This window comes from Pelodiscus sinensis, chromosome 14, assembly GCF_052426305.1.
Source record: "Pelodiscus sinensis isolate ZL-2025 chromosome 14, ASM5242630v1, whole genome shotgun sequence".
In the NCBI taxonomy this organism is placed as follows: Eukaryota; Metazoa; Chordata; order Testudines; family Trionychidae; genus Pelodiscus; species Pelodiscus sinensis.
Window position 1 is genome coordinate 33,793,709 of NC_143065.1, and position 14,947 is coordinate 33,808,655.

General features: G+C 47.8%; 1 protein-coding gene across 1 annotated transcript in view; it reads left to right on the forward strand.

The window, feature by feature from the left end:
• ST8SIA2 (ST8 alpha-N-acetyl-neuraminide alpha-2,8-sialyltransferase 2) overlaps positions 1–14,947 on the forward strand; it is a 63,419-nt gene that overhangs the window by 17,990 nt on the left and 30,482 nt on the right. Inside the window, exons 2-4 of the mRNA XM_075897018.2 lie at positions 4,714–4,776; positions 9,711–9,839; positions 10,420–10,677. Coding sequence (XP_075753133.1) covers positions 4,714–4,776; positions 9,711–9,839; positions 10,420–10,677 — 450 coding nt within the window. The remainder of the gene's footprint in view (positions 1–4,713; positions 4,777–9,710; positions 9,840–10,419; positions 10,678–14,947) is intronic.

Sequence of the window (14,947 nt, forward strand, 5' to 3'; positions counted from 1 at the left end):
TCCTAAGGATTCTCTTTTCCTGAGTGTCACAGAGATTTGGGGCACCCACTTATGCAGGCAGTAGGGAAATGTGTTTCCCTTTCTAAGCCCTTAATCCAGTCCCTATCTGTATTTCAGAGAGTGTGAGGGAGCGCAAATCCCATTTGGACGGCTTCTTCAAAGGACGCGTGATTGAAAAGGATTCGCAGATTGCACACTAATCTAGACTGCTCTCGCACCCTGCAGTGAACCCTATTAAAATGGATGCTTGATAAATGCCAATAAGCTTTGTGAATGAATCTGCCCTGCCACCCCCTTGACAGGATGAAATAGCAATTGATTCTCAGACTTGTCAAAGGAATGAAAAAAGCCGTTCCGGGAGGGATCCCACCAGTGGGATAACAAGCAGTATCCTGTGGGAAGCAGGAAATTGGCATGCCCCAAAGCACTATGCCCCAGACACGCTGTTCAGAGGATTTGATATTAAGAGAGGGTGAGGCTCCAGCTCAGATAAAATAAGGAACCTTTCTCCCAGCTCCCCAAGTTTTCACTCCAAACTCAATTGCTTCTCCTCTTGGGGCTGCCTGGTACAGCTGGGATGGATGGGAGCACACAGGTCTCCCAAAGGAATTTTTCATCCAAAAAAATGTCCAGTTGAAAATCTAAACATTTTTTTAAAATCCTGAGCAGCTGTAGTACTTACACTTCACAATCATCTAGTGCCCAGACCAGGGCTACTCAACACGCGGAATGCGGCCCACGGCACGTTTGTTTGCACAGGTTTGGGTTTATACGGGACTCAACACATGGCCCATGGGTGGGATCCTTTGAACATGGCCTCCACTGGGAACACGCTCCACAATGGCATCTCCCAGGTGGAGTGAGCATTGAAAGATGAAAATGGACGAGCTGGCTGAAACAGATGGGTACAGGGTGTTGGCCTTTCTAGCCCCCAGGGAGGAGGTGCCAGCAGTGCCAGGGCATTGTGGGAAGCGCTTTGTATTCATGACCACCAGTGTGAAAAGCTATTTGCATATATTTGCATATATATTTGCATGTATATGCAACCACACTTAAGTTGCGGCCCTCGGCATGTGCTGTGAGTATTATTGTGGCCCCCCCAAGCCTTCCAAAGTTGAATAACCCTGGCCTAGACAGTGGGCACATAAAACTAAGAGGACACAAAACTCAAAGCTGGCATATTCCAATGGATCTGAGAGTTACATGCCTCACTCCCATGGAGCATCAGTAGGAACAGGGGGGCCAATTCCCAGAGAATGTCAGGCTAGAGAAAGAGTGCACTTTGCAGTCAGCATGCTGCAGATTAAACACTTGTCCTGTTTTTTTCCTCCTTCCCCGGTAGAGTGTTGCATTAGTTTAGGAGCCAACTCCAGAAACGTCTTACCTCCGGCTTGCAAGAGTGTGACTTCAGGAAGATCAAGTTTCTGTGTCTTGCAAGGAAAATGGTCTCAAAATCATGAATGACAAAGCTTAACTTGGGTAACCTAGTCCAGCCCATAATAGACTGCACCAAATAGTCCCCATGATTTCATTGAGACTGTTTGTGGTGTGGTATCACATTCTGACTCTCCAAAGGCTTTGGTAGATGAATACCAGGACCTTGATCTAGTGCCAGTCTTGAGCACAGAAAGCCACTGGAGACTGTGCTGGTTTGATATGTTCCCCACGTCTTGCCCAGGAGGTGGGCTGCTGTCTGTTGGACAGGATGGAGATTTTTGGCTTAGCCTGACTAGACAAGCCATGAGGAGAAGATGATCTTGTTTGCCATGTCCTCATTTGAGAGAGAAGCATGAAGTTTCCTGGGGTCCTGGAGGAAGACATTGTATTCTTGACAAGCAGAGTTGACAAGCAGAGTTGTATTGGCTGTGCACTATTTCTGTCAAGGCTGTTACCCACTCTGGCACTTGGTGTACAGAAGATGGGGGCCTGCAAGAGGCTTTAAAATACCCTGCTACTAAAGGTTTCAGTTAAAAAAAACTCCCATGGTCACATCTCTGACCTTGGATGGTACAGCTATCACACAAAAGCAAAACCCCCTTTGAGAGCCTAGGAAGATGCATTTTGGGAATTTCTTCCTGTGGGGTACCCTCAAGCTCTTTAACCCTCTCTCTGGAGAGATCTTGAAATAAAACTGTAATTCTCTTACTAGCTGACCTTGCCGTTTTAGGCCCATGAACATGAACCCCCTACATTCTAGGACCCAGGAATCAGATCATGGTCCTAAAAAGATGATTTTTATTAACAAAACAAAACATGCTTGGTAAAACATTATTTAGTTGCTAGACATTACAGAACAATTGAAAAAAGATTGAAGGCTCAGAAAATTGCTTCCCTGCAGTTCAGTTTAAAAGTGACAGTGTACAAGGGGGAGGTAGTAGATGGGCTCAGCACAGAGCAATCCAACAAATCCAAAATTAAAGAGAATAGCCCCATCGTATCTGACTAAACATTCCCTGTTCTACTCACATATCTGTTGTTCCAAGGTTTAGTCCTTCCCTAGGCATGGATGTCACTGGATTCTATGCCTGCCCCCCTGGCTTAATTCATGTCTACCAGCTCTGAGCTGGTTACACAGACTGGCACAAGAAAATCACTGCTTCCAATTCAAAATTCACACTCTCTTTCCACTAGCTCTCCTAGCTTTCTGTAAACACTTCCTGCTTCTCTCGCATTCCTGAAGACTCTCTAGGACCCACTGTCTATTGTTTTAACATTTATGGGCAAATTTGTGAACGGAATGGCTGGGATGTCCAGAAAAGGCTAGTATCTCTCCTATTCATCACAACTTTGATGACCTGGGTGCCAGACACCTGTGATAGAGGGTGAGGTTATAATTAATAGAGATGGTTGGGAATTTTTGTGATGGAAAATGTAGTTTTGGAAAAAAATCAAAATTTTCTGAGGACAAATTTTGATTTTGCTGAAAAAAATTGTCCATTGGGAAAACTATCATGCAATATTTCCTTTCATGTCTGTTTGAACATTAATGTATTTATTTTGAGTCCATTAAATTGCATTTCTCTATTGTGGCATGCTGCCTCATGGGCACTGAAATTCAGATTGCTTGATAGCACTCTTCTGTTGAATAGGCTGGGCTCTCTGGCCAGACTACCACTCCCATAATTCAACACAGTCTTCCCTCTGACTAAACTATGTGGCACATTGTCAGTGGAGTTGTAGTCTGGCCAGGGATCTCCTCAGCATGCTGGTGGCAGACAATTTCTGTTAAAGGCTCCTCTGTACATTGAAAAGGATGGCTGCTCAGACAGTCCACCTGTAAGGGCTGGGGAGAATAAAGAGCAGTTACCCATCACTCAACTGGAATTTGTTGGAGAGAAATGATCAGGACCAGCTTGGAACCAGACTGTCTACTCCAGCCAGGGCTTGTAATAGAGTCTGTGGGTCCTTGGGATCCACTCTCAAAGGCTGAGGTGTGGCCTGTGTCCATTGCCATGTGATGGTTGTCCATCTGGGGAGTTAATCCATTTCTGGGAGTCATGTGTGTCAGCGGTGGAGACCATGCAAAAATCTAGTGCTCTTGGTTGTTTCAGCATGAAGTTGAAACTCAGAGTATGAACCCACAGAAACAACCAACCCAAAAAGCACCCTCTCCGTTAAACTAATCTTTCCTCTTTCTCACACTGACAACATTCTAGGTACAGGATAGGATGGGAAGAAGGAGGACTCCATGGTACATTCTCAGATGCTGGATCCCACCTATAAATTTGGGATCACATCACGTGAGATGAGATCCTCAGGTGAAAAGGGCAGCTACAGAGGAACAGTCCTGTTTGGAGATGGGCCCAAGCTGTGATGTTCAGATTAGGATTCTGATCCAAATTTGCTCTGCAGGCAGCATTTTCGATCTGGGATTCCAGCCCATCTGCAGTTGTCATTTTTTTAAGAACACATGACCATGGGCTGGAAATTTAGCTCCTATGCCAGTCCCACTTCTGGTCATTGATATATGAGTATGGCCAGGCAAAAAATGGTGTGACCTAGTATTCCCTGTAAGCTGAGCACTTGTGCGATCACTTAGGAGAGATTCCAGTGCCGCCCAGCTGATTAGCAGAGCTCCCACAGCTAAGCTTTTTGTTTCTCCTGGTGGTGAACATTCGCGCATGCTTTGGTGCACATAAAAAAATTATTCTGTACATGGATGGAAAAAACATTCACATGTGGATGGAAAAGATTAGAGGGAACATTGGTGTGGCCAGGGAGTCCTTGCTCCTACTGATCTGCAGCCACCATATTGTGGCAGTCAAATGTAAGTTAGAGGAACATGCTGAGAATAGGGCTGGACTGCCCCATAGTCTGCCTTAGGATCAGGGTAGCATAAAGGTGGTTTGTTATACTGCTTATCCCTTGCCTTGCTCCAAGTGCAGCTTGTCAGGATGACAGGATCAGGCCCATGACTAAAAGCCTGTGCCCCTTTGAAATCATCAATGAAAATTACTTTTAAGGGATCCTTTGGGCTACTAGAAGGGCGTTGCTCCCCACTTTTCATTTAGTCATAATTTGGTATTGCTAATCAAGGAAGGCATGAAACCCTTTCCCCATCGTGGAATGTTGCCATTTGGATTGTGGGGAATATGAGTGTTTGTTGCAGCTTCTCTGTTTGAAACTCTCCGGACTGGGGTTCTCTTGACTGTTGAACAATGCTTTGCAAAGAGGAGCTGGGTTTATAAATAATGCATTTCCTTTGTCTTGCAGGAATTCTGGCGGCAGAGGTACAATCAGATCAGCTGTGAACAGCTTACATAGCAAATCTAATAGGTTTGTAAATTAGATTTTGTGTTCATTTGTTTTTGCTGTAAGGCAGCTATTAATCTTCTTTGCTGGATGGTACTCTTCTTATTTAGCAAATGTATCTGGTTCTTTCCACTTCTGCTTTGCATTTTCTTAATCATTCTCCCTCTCTTTTAATGCAATAATTATTTGCAAATGACCCGGGATCTGCCAATTGCAGTGGCTGAGGATATGGAAGAGAATCATTTATTGTACAAACTAAGTCAGAGGAAAAGTTGCCACCTTTGCAATTTTCCACTGAGGTATTTAAAAAAGGATGTCTTCCTATGCCCATCATTCTGTTGCATCATAATGCCACTCAGGGTATGTCTACACAGCAGAGCTAAAGTTGAACTAAGCTACGCAACTTGAGCTATGTTAATTGCGTAGCTTGAATTGAAATAGCTTAGTTCAGCTTTTGGTGCTGTGTACAGAGCCGGAAGTATGAGGAAGAGCACTCTTCTTCCAAATTCACTTACTCCTCGTACAATGAGGGTTACAGGAGTCAGAGTAAGAAGTCCTCTAGCTCGAAATAATGCCGCTGGGTGTACATAGCCTCGGTGACACAGAGACATCACAAATCACAGTCATTCTGTGGCATTATGGACATTTAATGGTATTTGGGACCTCCTTTTAGGTCATTTGCAAGATCAGCCCATGTCATCACAACATTGTTATGAGCCATAATTGGGTAGCTTAGTGATGTCAGTCAGTGACACTTTGTGTCATTGCATCACACTGTGACATGGTGATGCCACAAACATCATCAAAATACAAAAACCGTCACGCACAACAAAATCACAGTGATTGCTACAAGGGTTTTCTCCACGTGGCTGCATTTTTTTGCATTTTCTAAATTTGCCTTGCAGGAGATCAGATTATGTGGCGAAGTGCGAGATTGGTAATTATCCTTATTGGCAGTCTCCACAGATCATACTTTGCTATTTTGTATAAACACACACAGTGGTAACTAGCACCTAGAAATATATTCAGCTTCCCTCTCTAAATATTAAGTAGCATAAGTCCTAAATACCCTCACATGTGCCTGAGATCTCCTGTCAATCATTCCCCATCTGTACCTGAAGCAAAGAGACCTCCTTTCAACTGGCAGTAAATTGCCAAGGCGACCTGCCCAGGACAGCCAGCATTTCAGGAGGAAAGGAATCACACTATGACATTGATGAAATTGAATGTAGAGAAATGTAAAGTACTGCATATTGGAAAAAATAATCCCAACTACAGACAGTCCCCGAGTTACGCGGATCCGACTTATGCCGGATCCGCAGTTACGAACGGGGCTTTTCTCGCCCCGGAGGACACGAGCGGCGGGACACCCAGATGCGCCGCGGTCCAGCCGCCATTGTCCTCCAGGGTGAGAAAAGCTGCTCCATGTCTCCCTGGTCTGCTGGGGGGGAACTCCACCAGCAGACCAGGGAGACGCGGAGCAAAGCTGCAGAGCACGCGGGCAGCAGGACAGCCCAGATGCGCCGTGGCTATCTCACTGCCGGCATCCTCCAAGGCTTTGCTCCCCGTCTCCCTGGTCTGCTGGGGGGAGACCTCCCCCCAGCAGACCAGGGAGATGCGGAGCAAAGCCGCAGAGCACACGGGCAGCGGGACAGCAGCGGCGCGTTTTGGCTGTCCCGCTGCCCGGGTGCTCCGCGGTTTTGCTCCGTGTCCCCCCCCAGCAGACCAAGGAGACACGGAGCAAAGACGCGGAGGATGTGGGCTGGACCGCGGCGCGTCTCGGTGGTCCCGCCACCCGCGTCTCCCTGGTCTGCTGGGGTAGGGGGGAGCAGCTAGTGCGCCCCTCCCCCAGCAGACCAGGCTTTTCTCCCCGACGACGCCTGGGGTAGAGCAGCTGGGGCGCTGCCGGGTTGGTCCCGCAGCGCCGCTCCTTGGCGCTACTGGACCAACCCGGCAGCACCCCAGCTGCTCTGCCCCAGGCGTCCCCAAGTCAGCCGTTACTGAAACTGACCAGCGGCTGACTACAGGAAGTCCGAGGCAGAGTTGCTCAGTTTCAGCAGCGGCTGACTTGGGGACACCTGGGGTAGAGCAGCTGGGGTGCTGCCGGGTTGGTCCCTGCAGTGCTAAGTTGCGGCGCTGCGGGGACCTACCCGGCAGCGCCCCAGCTGCTCTGTCCCAGGCGTCCAAATTCAGCCGCTGTTGAAACTGATCAGTGGCTGATTCCAGGAAGCCCAGGGCAGAGCAACTCTGCCTCGGGCTTCCTGTAGTCAGCCGCTGGTCAGTTTCAGCAGCGGCTGAATCTGGACGCCAGTTCCGACTTAGGGTATGTCTACACTACCCTCCTAGTTCGAACTAGGAGGGTAATGTATGCATACCGCACTTGCTAATGAAGCCCGGGATTTGAATTTCCCGGGCTTCATTAGCATAAAGCCAGCGCCGCCACGTTCCACGAGGCGTACAGATAGTTCGGAATAACTACATAGTTCGAACTATCTAGCCCGTGCCGCGTGTAGCCGCGCAGCACGGGGTTCGAACAAGCCGGCTTTTAAAAATGGCGGCGCCGGCTTTATGCTAATGCAGCCCGGGGAATTCAAATCCCGTGCTTCATTAGCAAGTTCGGTATGCATACATTACCCCCCTAGTTCGAACTAGGGGGGTAGTGTAGACATACCCCCAGGGGCATCTGGTATTGGCCACTGTCAGTAGACAGGATACTGGGCTGGACGGACCATTGGTTTGACCCAATATGGCCGGTCTTATGTTTTTATGTTCTTATGACACCGCACTGCTGTACCCCACATTGCATCATCGTGAATGGACGTGGCCTTATGTCATGAGGCTGCAGCTGCCAGAGCTCACTATCAGGACAGTTTTACCTGGTGCGATCAAAAGCATCCCTTTCTATTTGCACTCCATGCCTCTCTCCCGCTGGGGTGTTGACCTGCTTGGTGTAGATCTCTTTATTTGCTGACTCTCTGCTGGCTAAAAGAGGCCCCTTGTACTAAGGAGGGACATTCCGCTTAGCTGGCATCAAACACAATGGCTATGAATTTTTTAGCATACTCTGAAGGGTGAAGGGTTTTTCTGGGCTGCACACACATGCTGTGCTTCCTGGTGAGCCTCTCGGTTCTTCTTTTTGGAGAGAAGCTCACAGACAAAGTATGCAGAGCCTCCCGCCAGTTATGCCACTGGATGCAAAGTGAATTGAAATGTTGGGGCCTTGATTGTTTTTCTGGTTAAATTCAGGGTCTCAGAATGATCATGTCCAGAGTGGTAGCTGGGCACATGACTACTCTCTGGTCCTCCCTGACCAGTCATTCCCCAATGCCTGTGCCCCTTGTGCAGAATGAATGCACTGAAATCCCATTGTTCTCCTCTGAAGGGAAGAAAAGTGACCTAAGAGCCCTGCCGTTTGTAATGGGGCGTTTGGCAGTACTGGTTGAATCTCTCTAGTCTGACACCCTCCGAATCTGAGCAGTGCTGAACCAGAGAATTTGCCAGTCCCCGGGCGATCAATATTGTCTAGCAGCATTACCAACACTTTCACTGCTTATGGGCTCTTAGGGTGCGTTTACACAGCACCCTTACCTCGAAATAGCTTATTTCAATGTTGTTTTGAAATAGCTTTTTTCAAAATTTGGTGCTGTCCACACAGTGCCAAATTTCGAAATAAGGTGCTATTCCAAAATGTCTGTTATCCCTCATGCAATGAGGTTTACGGGGCCGTAGGAATAGTGAGCCTGTTATCTTTTGATATAATGGGCTTCCACTTAAGATGCAGAATAGCTATTTTGGAATACCAGTGATATCCTGAAATAGGACCACTGCGTACATGTAGCCTTCGAAGACATTTAGGGGTAACTTAGGCTAAATAACAGCACAGAACACTGAGAGCCAGGACTGGTGGCTATAAGCAAACTTTGTGGGACCACAGGAAACTTGGCCACACCCATGATAAGTCGACAACCAGTTAACTCAAATCATGCTGGACCACTGATGTTGCCAGACCAGAGAGTGTACAGGTTCGACCCGGAGTACCAAATCCAGCATGCACTGCCCAACATTTCAACTAAATTAATTTCACGCACTGAGCTAACATAAAGGTCACTTTGTTACGAGGTGGGTTTAATCCAGCATAATAGGTAGATCTGTCTTTTGTGAGAAGTGCGTTTGGGTTTGTAGCTGGTTGTGTCATCATCTGTGATCCAGACTGCATTTGCTGTCAGTGTCTAGAACCTCTGTGTGTGTGAACCTGTATCTGTGGCTAAGAGATTCTCTCTGTGTTTTGTTTGTGTGGGTGTCTGTGGGTGTGTATCTTGCTATGTCTAGACTGCAATCTTTTTCCGGAAGAGGAAATGCAAATGAAGCACTCATTAGCATTTCTCGTGCTCTTATTTGCATATCTTTTTCCGATCCTTTTTGCGGAAGAGGTTTTTGTGCAAAAAATCCCTGTGTACATGGGGCTTTTTTGCGCAAAAAAACCCCTTTTGCGCAAGAACCCTTGTTCCTCAAAAAATGAGGTTTACAGGCTCTTGCACAAAAACTTCTTCCACAAAAAGGATCGGAAGAGGATATGCAAATGAGAGTGCAGGAAATGCTAATGAGCACTTCATTTGCATTTCCTCTTCCGGGAAAAGATTGCAGTCCAGACGTAGCCTTAAGTGTGTCTGCCTGTTGAGCCTGAGTGTGTGGCAGTCTGTCCGTGTATGCACATGTCTGTGACTCTGTCTATCATTTGTGTAAGTCTATCTGCGTTTATGTCTGTGTGTGTGTAAATTTGTGCCCATATGTGTGTGTAGCAGAAAATAAATAGGCTTTCCTTCCCTGCTCAGGTAATAACTGCAATTTTGTTTTTCTGAAGAAGTTTGAATCCCAGCCACCTCAGAGCGATTAGAGATGCCATTGGGATGCTAACAGATCGCATCTCCCCCCTCCCCTTCTGTCTCTCTTTTCTCTAGAGCTGAAGTAGTAATAAATGGCTCTTCATCTCCAGCTGTTGTTGACAGAAGTAATGAAAGCATTAAGCACAACATTACACCAGCTTCATTCAGATGGAGACACAACCAGACACTCGCTTTGAAGATCAGGTACTGGTAATTACCTATCGGACAAGAGACAGATTTGGTCCTCTCCAGTGCAAACTGGCAAATTGCCTCTGTATATCATCTACAGAAGTCAAGAGAGAAATAAAATGTTTATCTCCTGCTGGGCCAGCATTCATATCCACAAGCGATCGCTTGGAAACGAATTCCCAGCTCAGCCCGGTGGCCTCACGCTAACAGAGCTGCAAGGCTTGAGCCTCCACTGGCGGAGACAAGCAGGGGCTAGAGGGCCCTGCAGAGGCATCACAATCAGCCACTCCTGGAGGGAAGGAAATCTGTTGCCTTGTGGGTCAACGCGGCGGCTCCTGCTGGTTGAGAGCAGAACTGGAAGTGATGGGAGCTTGAGGACCTGCTCCGGTGGAAAGGGGGGCATGGGAGATGCTCATATGAAGGAGGGGAGATGTTTGATCCTACTCGTGGGTTAGCAGATGGAATACAGAAGTCATAGTGGCTCTTGAAGGCTTTCAGCCTTGCTGTGGAGCATAGACAGGCAGGAGGAGGATGCTTTGCAGTTGGAGGCCAGGCCGCAAGCTTTCCTTAATGCCTGTTTTCGTTCTTTCCCAAGGAAACAGATCTTGAAGTTCCTGGATGCCGAGAAGGATATCTCGGTGCTGAAGGGGACCCTGAAGCCCGGGGACGTCATCCACTATGTCTTTGACAGGGACAGCACCATGAACGTCTCACAGAACCTGTACGAGCTGCTGCCAAGGACCTCGCCCCTGAAGGGCAAGCACTTCCGGACCTGCGCCATCGTGGGCAACTCGGGGATCCTGCTGAACAGCGGCTGTGGGAAGGAGATTGACGCTCATAACTTCGTGATCAGGTAGTGCCGGGTCAGAGAGGCCTGGCCTCTCATACAGCAGGGCTGCTCCTCACGATCACAAAACTCACAGGGACCCAGGGATAGGATCCCCCAGACTCTGAGCCAGGCAACGGGGCCAGCGAGAGCCTTTTCTCTTACTGGGGGTACGTCTAAACTACATGGCTCCGTCGACGGAGCCATGTAGATTTGTTGTTTTGGCAAAGTCAAATGAAGCCGCGATTTAAATGATCGCGGCTTCATTTAAATTTACATGGCTGCCGCGTCTAGCCTACAAACAGCTGATCGGCTGTTTGTCCGCTCAGCGCGCTAGTCTGGACGCTCCCCTGCCGACATCAAAGCCCTTTGTCGTCAGTCCCGGTAAACCTCGTCCCATGAGGAATAACGGGGCTGCCGACAAAGGGCTTTGATGTCGGCAGGGGAGCGTCCAGACTAGCGCGCTGAGCGGACAAACAGCCGATCAGCTGTTTGTTGGCTCAGCGCGGCAGCCATGTAAATGTAAATTAAGCCGTGATCATTTAAATCGCGGCTTCATTTGACTTTGCCTATGTGTCTAATCTACATGCCTCTGACGACAGAGGCATGTAGTCTAGACACAGCCTGGGGGACTGACAGAGTGCTGCATATTCCAGGCCTCCTTCCTCCGCCCTCGCTCCCCTTGCCGACTGGGTATGCTACATAGTGCCGGGAGCCCCCTGCTCAGGGTGGGAAGATGGGCAGGTAACAAGAAAGCCCAAAGGGGAGTGTTTAGTTAGTAGGATGAGTTCAAAGAGATGGAAACGGTCGGCAAAGGAGCCAGGGCTATGATGTACCGAGAGCCCCTCAGCAGGGGGCCTTGCACAACATCACAAGCCTGCCTGCCACAGCCTGATGCACTCCACAAGCACACAGACACACTATCCACCCACACAGACCCCTCTCCTGTCATGAACACTTCCACCACCACCCTCTCCACACCCGCACAGACACACTCCCACCACTCACACCCTAACATAGAAACATACACATCTCACACATGCCACCTCTCCCCTCCAACACACGTCGCCCCCCACAGCTTGGCAAAGAAGTACACCAACACTGATGACACATACCCCAGTCAAATACCCCTGATGCAAGCCAACCATACAGACACACATACCATTCCAACCCACACACTCCCTACCTTCTCCCACTGTCACCTACATCCAGTCCACAGACAACTCAACCCAAGCCTCCCTCATATGCATCACTCCCACCCCAGCGCACACTCTGTCCTTACACATGCACACGCTCACACATACACAAGCACCCATGTACACAAAGACATACCACCCCTTTCCCCTTACTGGAACACATAGAATCCCTACACAAGCCAGACATGTACTCTCCACTTCTCTCTCTCACACACACACACACACACACACACACACACACACACTCACTTACATTTCCAGTCACACAACTGTCAAATTAATACTTGCAATACCAAACCCAGAGAAGGAAAGTACCTGCCTCTTGACCCCAAGCCCATGCAGATCTGTTAGCTGAGGAGCGCTGCATGTCTGCTGGTGATTTATGTCTGCACAGACACTTGCTTTCTGGCAAGTCTATTATGAAGACAGCCCAATCTATCAGTGGCTTATATCAGCAGTCCTGCGTGTGACATGGGAAAGGAGATGATGCTTCCGTTATCCTCTGCATGAGCATGGTCAACCCAACCATGCTGGGTGTCAGAGTGGAGCTCAGGGTCTCTCTCTGATCTATGGGTATGTTCCCTGGATGATTTGCTCAGCAGCTTGAAGTGGAACAAAAGCCAGCATGGAAAACCCAGGCTGCCATGGGCACAGCAAGGGTTAGGCCGGGGTCCTTAGGACAGCAACAGTGACAACTCTCGTAGGCAAGGTCTACACTACGAAGGTCAGCTGATGGAGTGGCAACATTTCTATGACCGAAGCCCTAGTGTGGACACAGTTGCAGAAAGCGCTTTTGCTGTATAACTTACTTTGCTCGGGGAACCAGAATACATTAGATTGGCAAAAGCTGGAAAGCTGGTGCAAACTGCATAGGCACGAGAAGGGTTTGCCGCACAGCTAAATGTGCACAGCCATACCAACCAGCCTTTTCTAGTGTAGACTGCGCTGCAGTAGGGCTGGGGACAAGGAAAGCTGGGTCCTGCATTCTTGGGCACACAGACTGCCAGGTCTTTAGCTTTCCGATCCTGTATTCCCTTGGAGTTTATTCGCCATTAAGGCAGCATGCCCTAATGACTAGAGTAGAGTCTAGGAATCAGGACTTTTGCATCCCATTCCTGGCTGTGTGTACCTTTGAGTAAGCCGCTTTGATTCTTAGACTTAAAGGTTGGAAGGGACCCTCCTGATCCTCTGATCTGACTCCTGCACATTGCAGGCTACAGAACCTCACCCACCTGGTTCTGAAATGGATCCCTGACCTCTGGCTGGGTTACTGAAGCCCTCAAATCATGATTTAAAGAGCTCTAGTTATACAGAGAATCCACCATTTAGACTAGTTTCAACCTGCAAGTGACTCGTGCCCCATCCTGCAGAGGAAAGCGGAAAACCCCCATTGTCTCTGCCAGCCTCACCCAGGGAAAAATTTCTTCCTGACCTCAGATATGGCAGTCAGTTAGGCCTTGAGCATGCGGGCAAACCCCCCAAGCAGGCACCTGGGAAAGAATTCTCTGTAGTAACTCAGGCTTGGTCTACTGGAGCTGAAGGTCAACCTAAGATTCACAACTTCAGCTACGTAAATTGGGTAGATGGAGTCAATATATCATAAATCACCATCCACACAGTGGAAAGCCGACTTCCCTTCCTCCTCGTGAGGAACAAGAGTACCAGCACCAACAGGGGTGCCCTCTGAGTTCAATTTAGCGAGTCTTCACTAGACTCATTACATGGAACACCAGAAGTTCGATAGTGGCAGCATCGATCTTCCCTGTAATGTAGACGTATCCTCAGAGTCTTCCTCATCCAGTGTCCTGGCCTGTCTCCAGCCGTTGGGGCTTTTTGCTACTGGCAGTCATTGGGGACGCATGCCATTGTGGGCAATCTCATCATACCATCCCCTCTAAAAGTTCTCAAGCTCAGTCTTGTTGTAAGTTAGGTTTTTGGCCCCTCCCCTACTTCCTTTATAAGGCTGCCCAGAACTTCTCTCCTCCGATGGTTAGAAACATTTGCCTAGTTCTGAGCCTAAATTTGTTGATGGCCAGTTTATAGCCATTTGTTCTTGTGTCCACCTTGGCGCTTAATTAAATAACTCCTCTTCCTCCCTTGCATTTATCCCTCTGATGTATTTATAGAGAGCAATCATATCTGCCCTCTGCCTTCATTTGATTAGGTTAAACAAGCCAATCTTGGATCATGCTAGTAGCCCTTCTCTGCATCTGTTTCAGTTTGAATTCACCTTTCTTAAAGAAGGCAGACCAGAACTGCACACAGGATTCCAGATGAGGTCTCACCAATACTTTTTATAATGATACTAACACTTCCCTGTCTCTGGGTGTGTCTAGACTACAGGGTTTTGTCGACAAAAGTGGGCTTTTGTCGACAAAACTTTGCCTGTGTCTACACTACTGTAAGTCTACAGAACGTGGCAGTTTTGTTGATGGTGGTAAGCCTCGTTTTACAAGGAAGAACACCTTTTTCGACTTTTTCACAGCTGCATCATATTGACAGCTTATAATCCTCCTTTGATCAATCAATATGCCCAGATCTTTCTCTTCTTGTGTCACTCCCAACTGATAAGTCCCCAGCTTGTAGCAAAAATTCTAGTTGTTAGTCCCTAAATGTATGAGGTCACACTTTGCATTATTTATTTTCGACCCATTTCTTTTACTTCAGTTTACAAGATCATCCAGAACCTTTTGTATGGTATTCTGGTCCTTCTCTGTATGAGCAATACTGGCCAACTTTGTAACATCTGCAAATTTCATTAGCACATTCTCACTTTTTGTGCAAAGGTCGGTAATAAAAATGTGAACTAAGATTGGTCCTAAGACTGATCCCTGAGGAACTCCACTAATAACCTCCCTCCAGCCTCACAGTTCACCTTTCGGTACATTTCACCCATTGTTGTCACCCCTTTAACCAATTCCTTATCCACTTTTCACTTCTCATATTAATCCCCATCTTCTCCAATTTAACTAAAATGTTCCCACATGGAATAGTATGGAATGCCTTACTGAAATCCAGGCAGACTAAGTCTACTGCATTTCCTTTGCATAAAAAACCAGTTATCTTCTAAATAAGATCAGGTTGGTCTGGCAAACCATGTT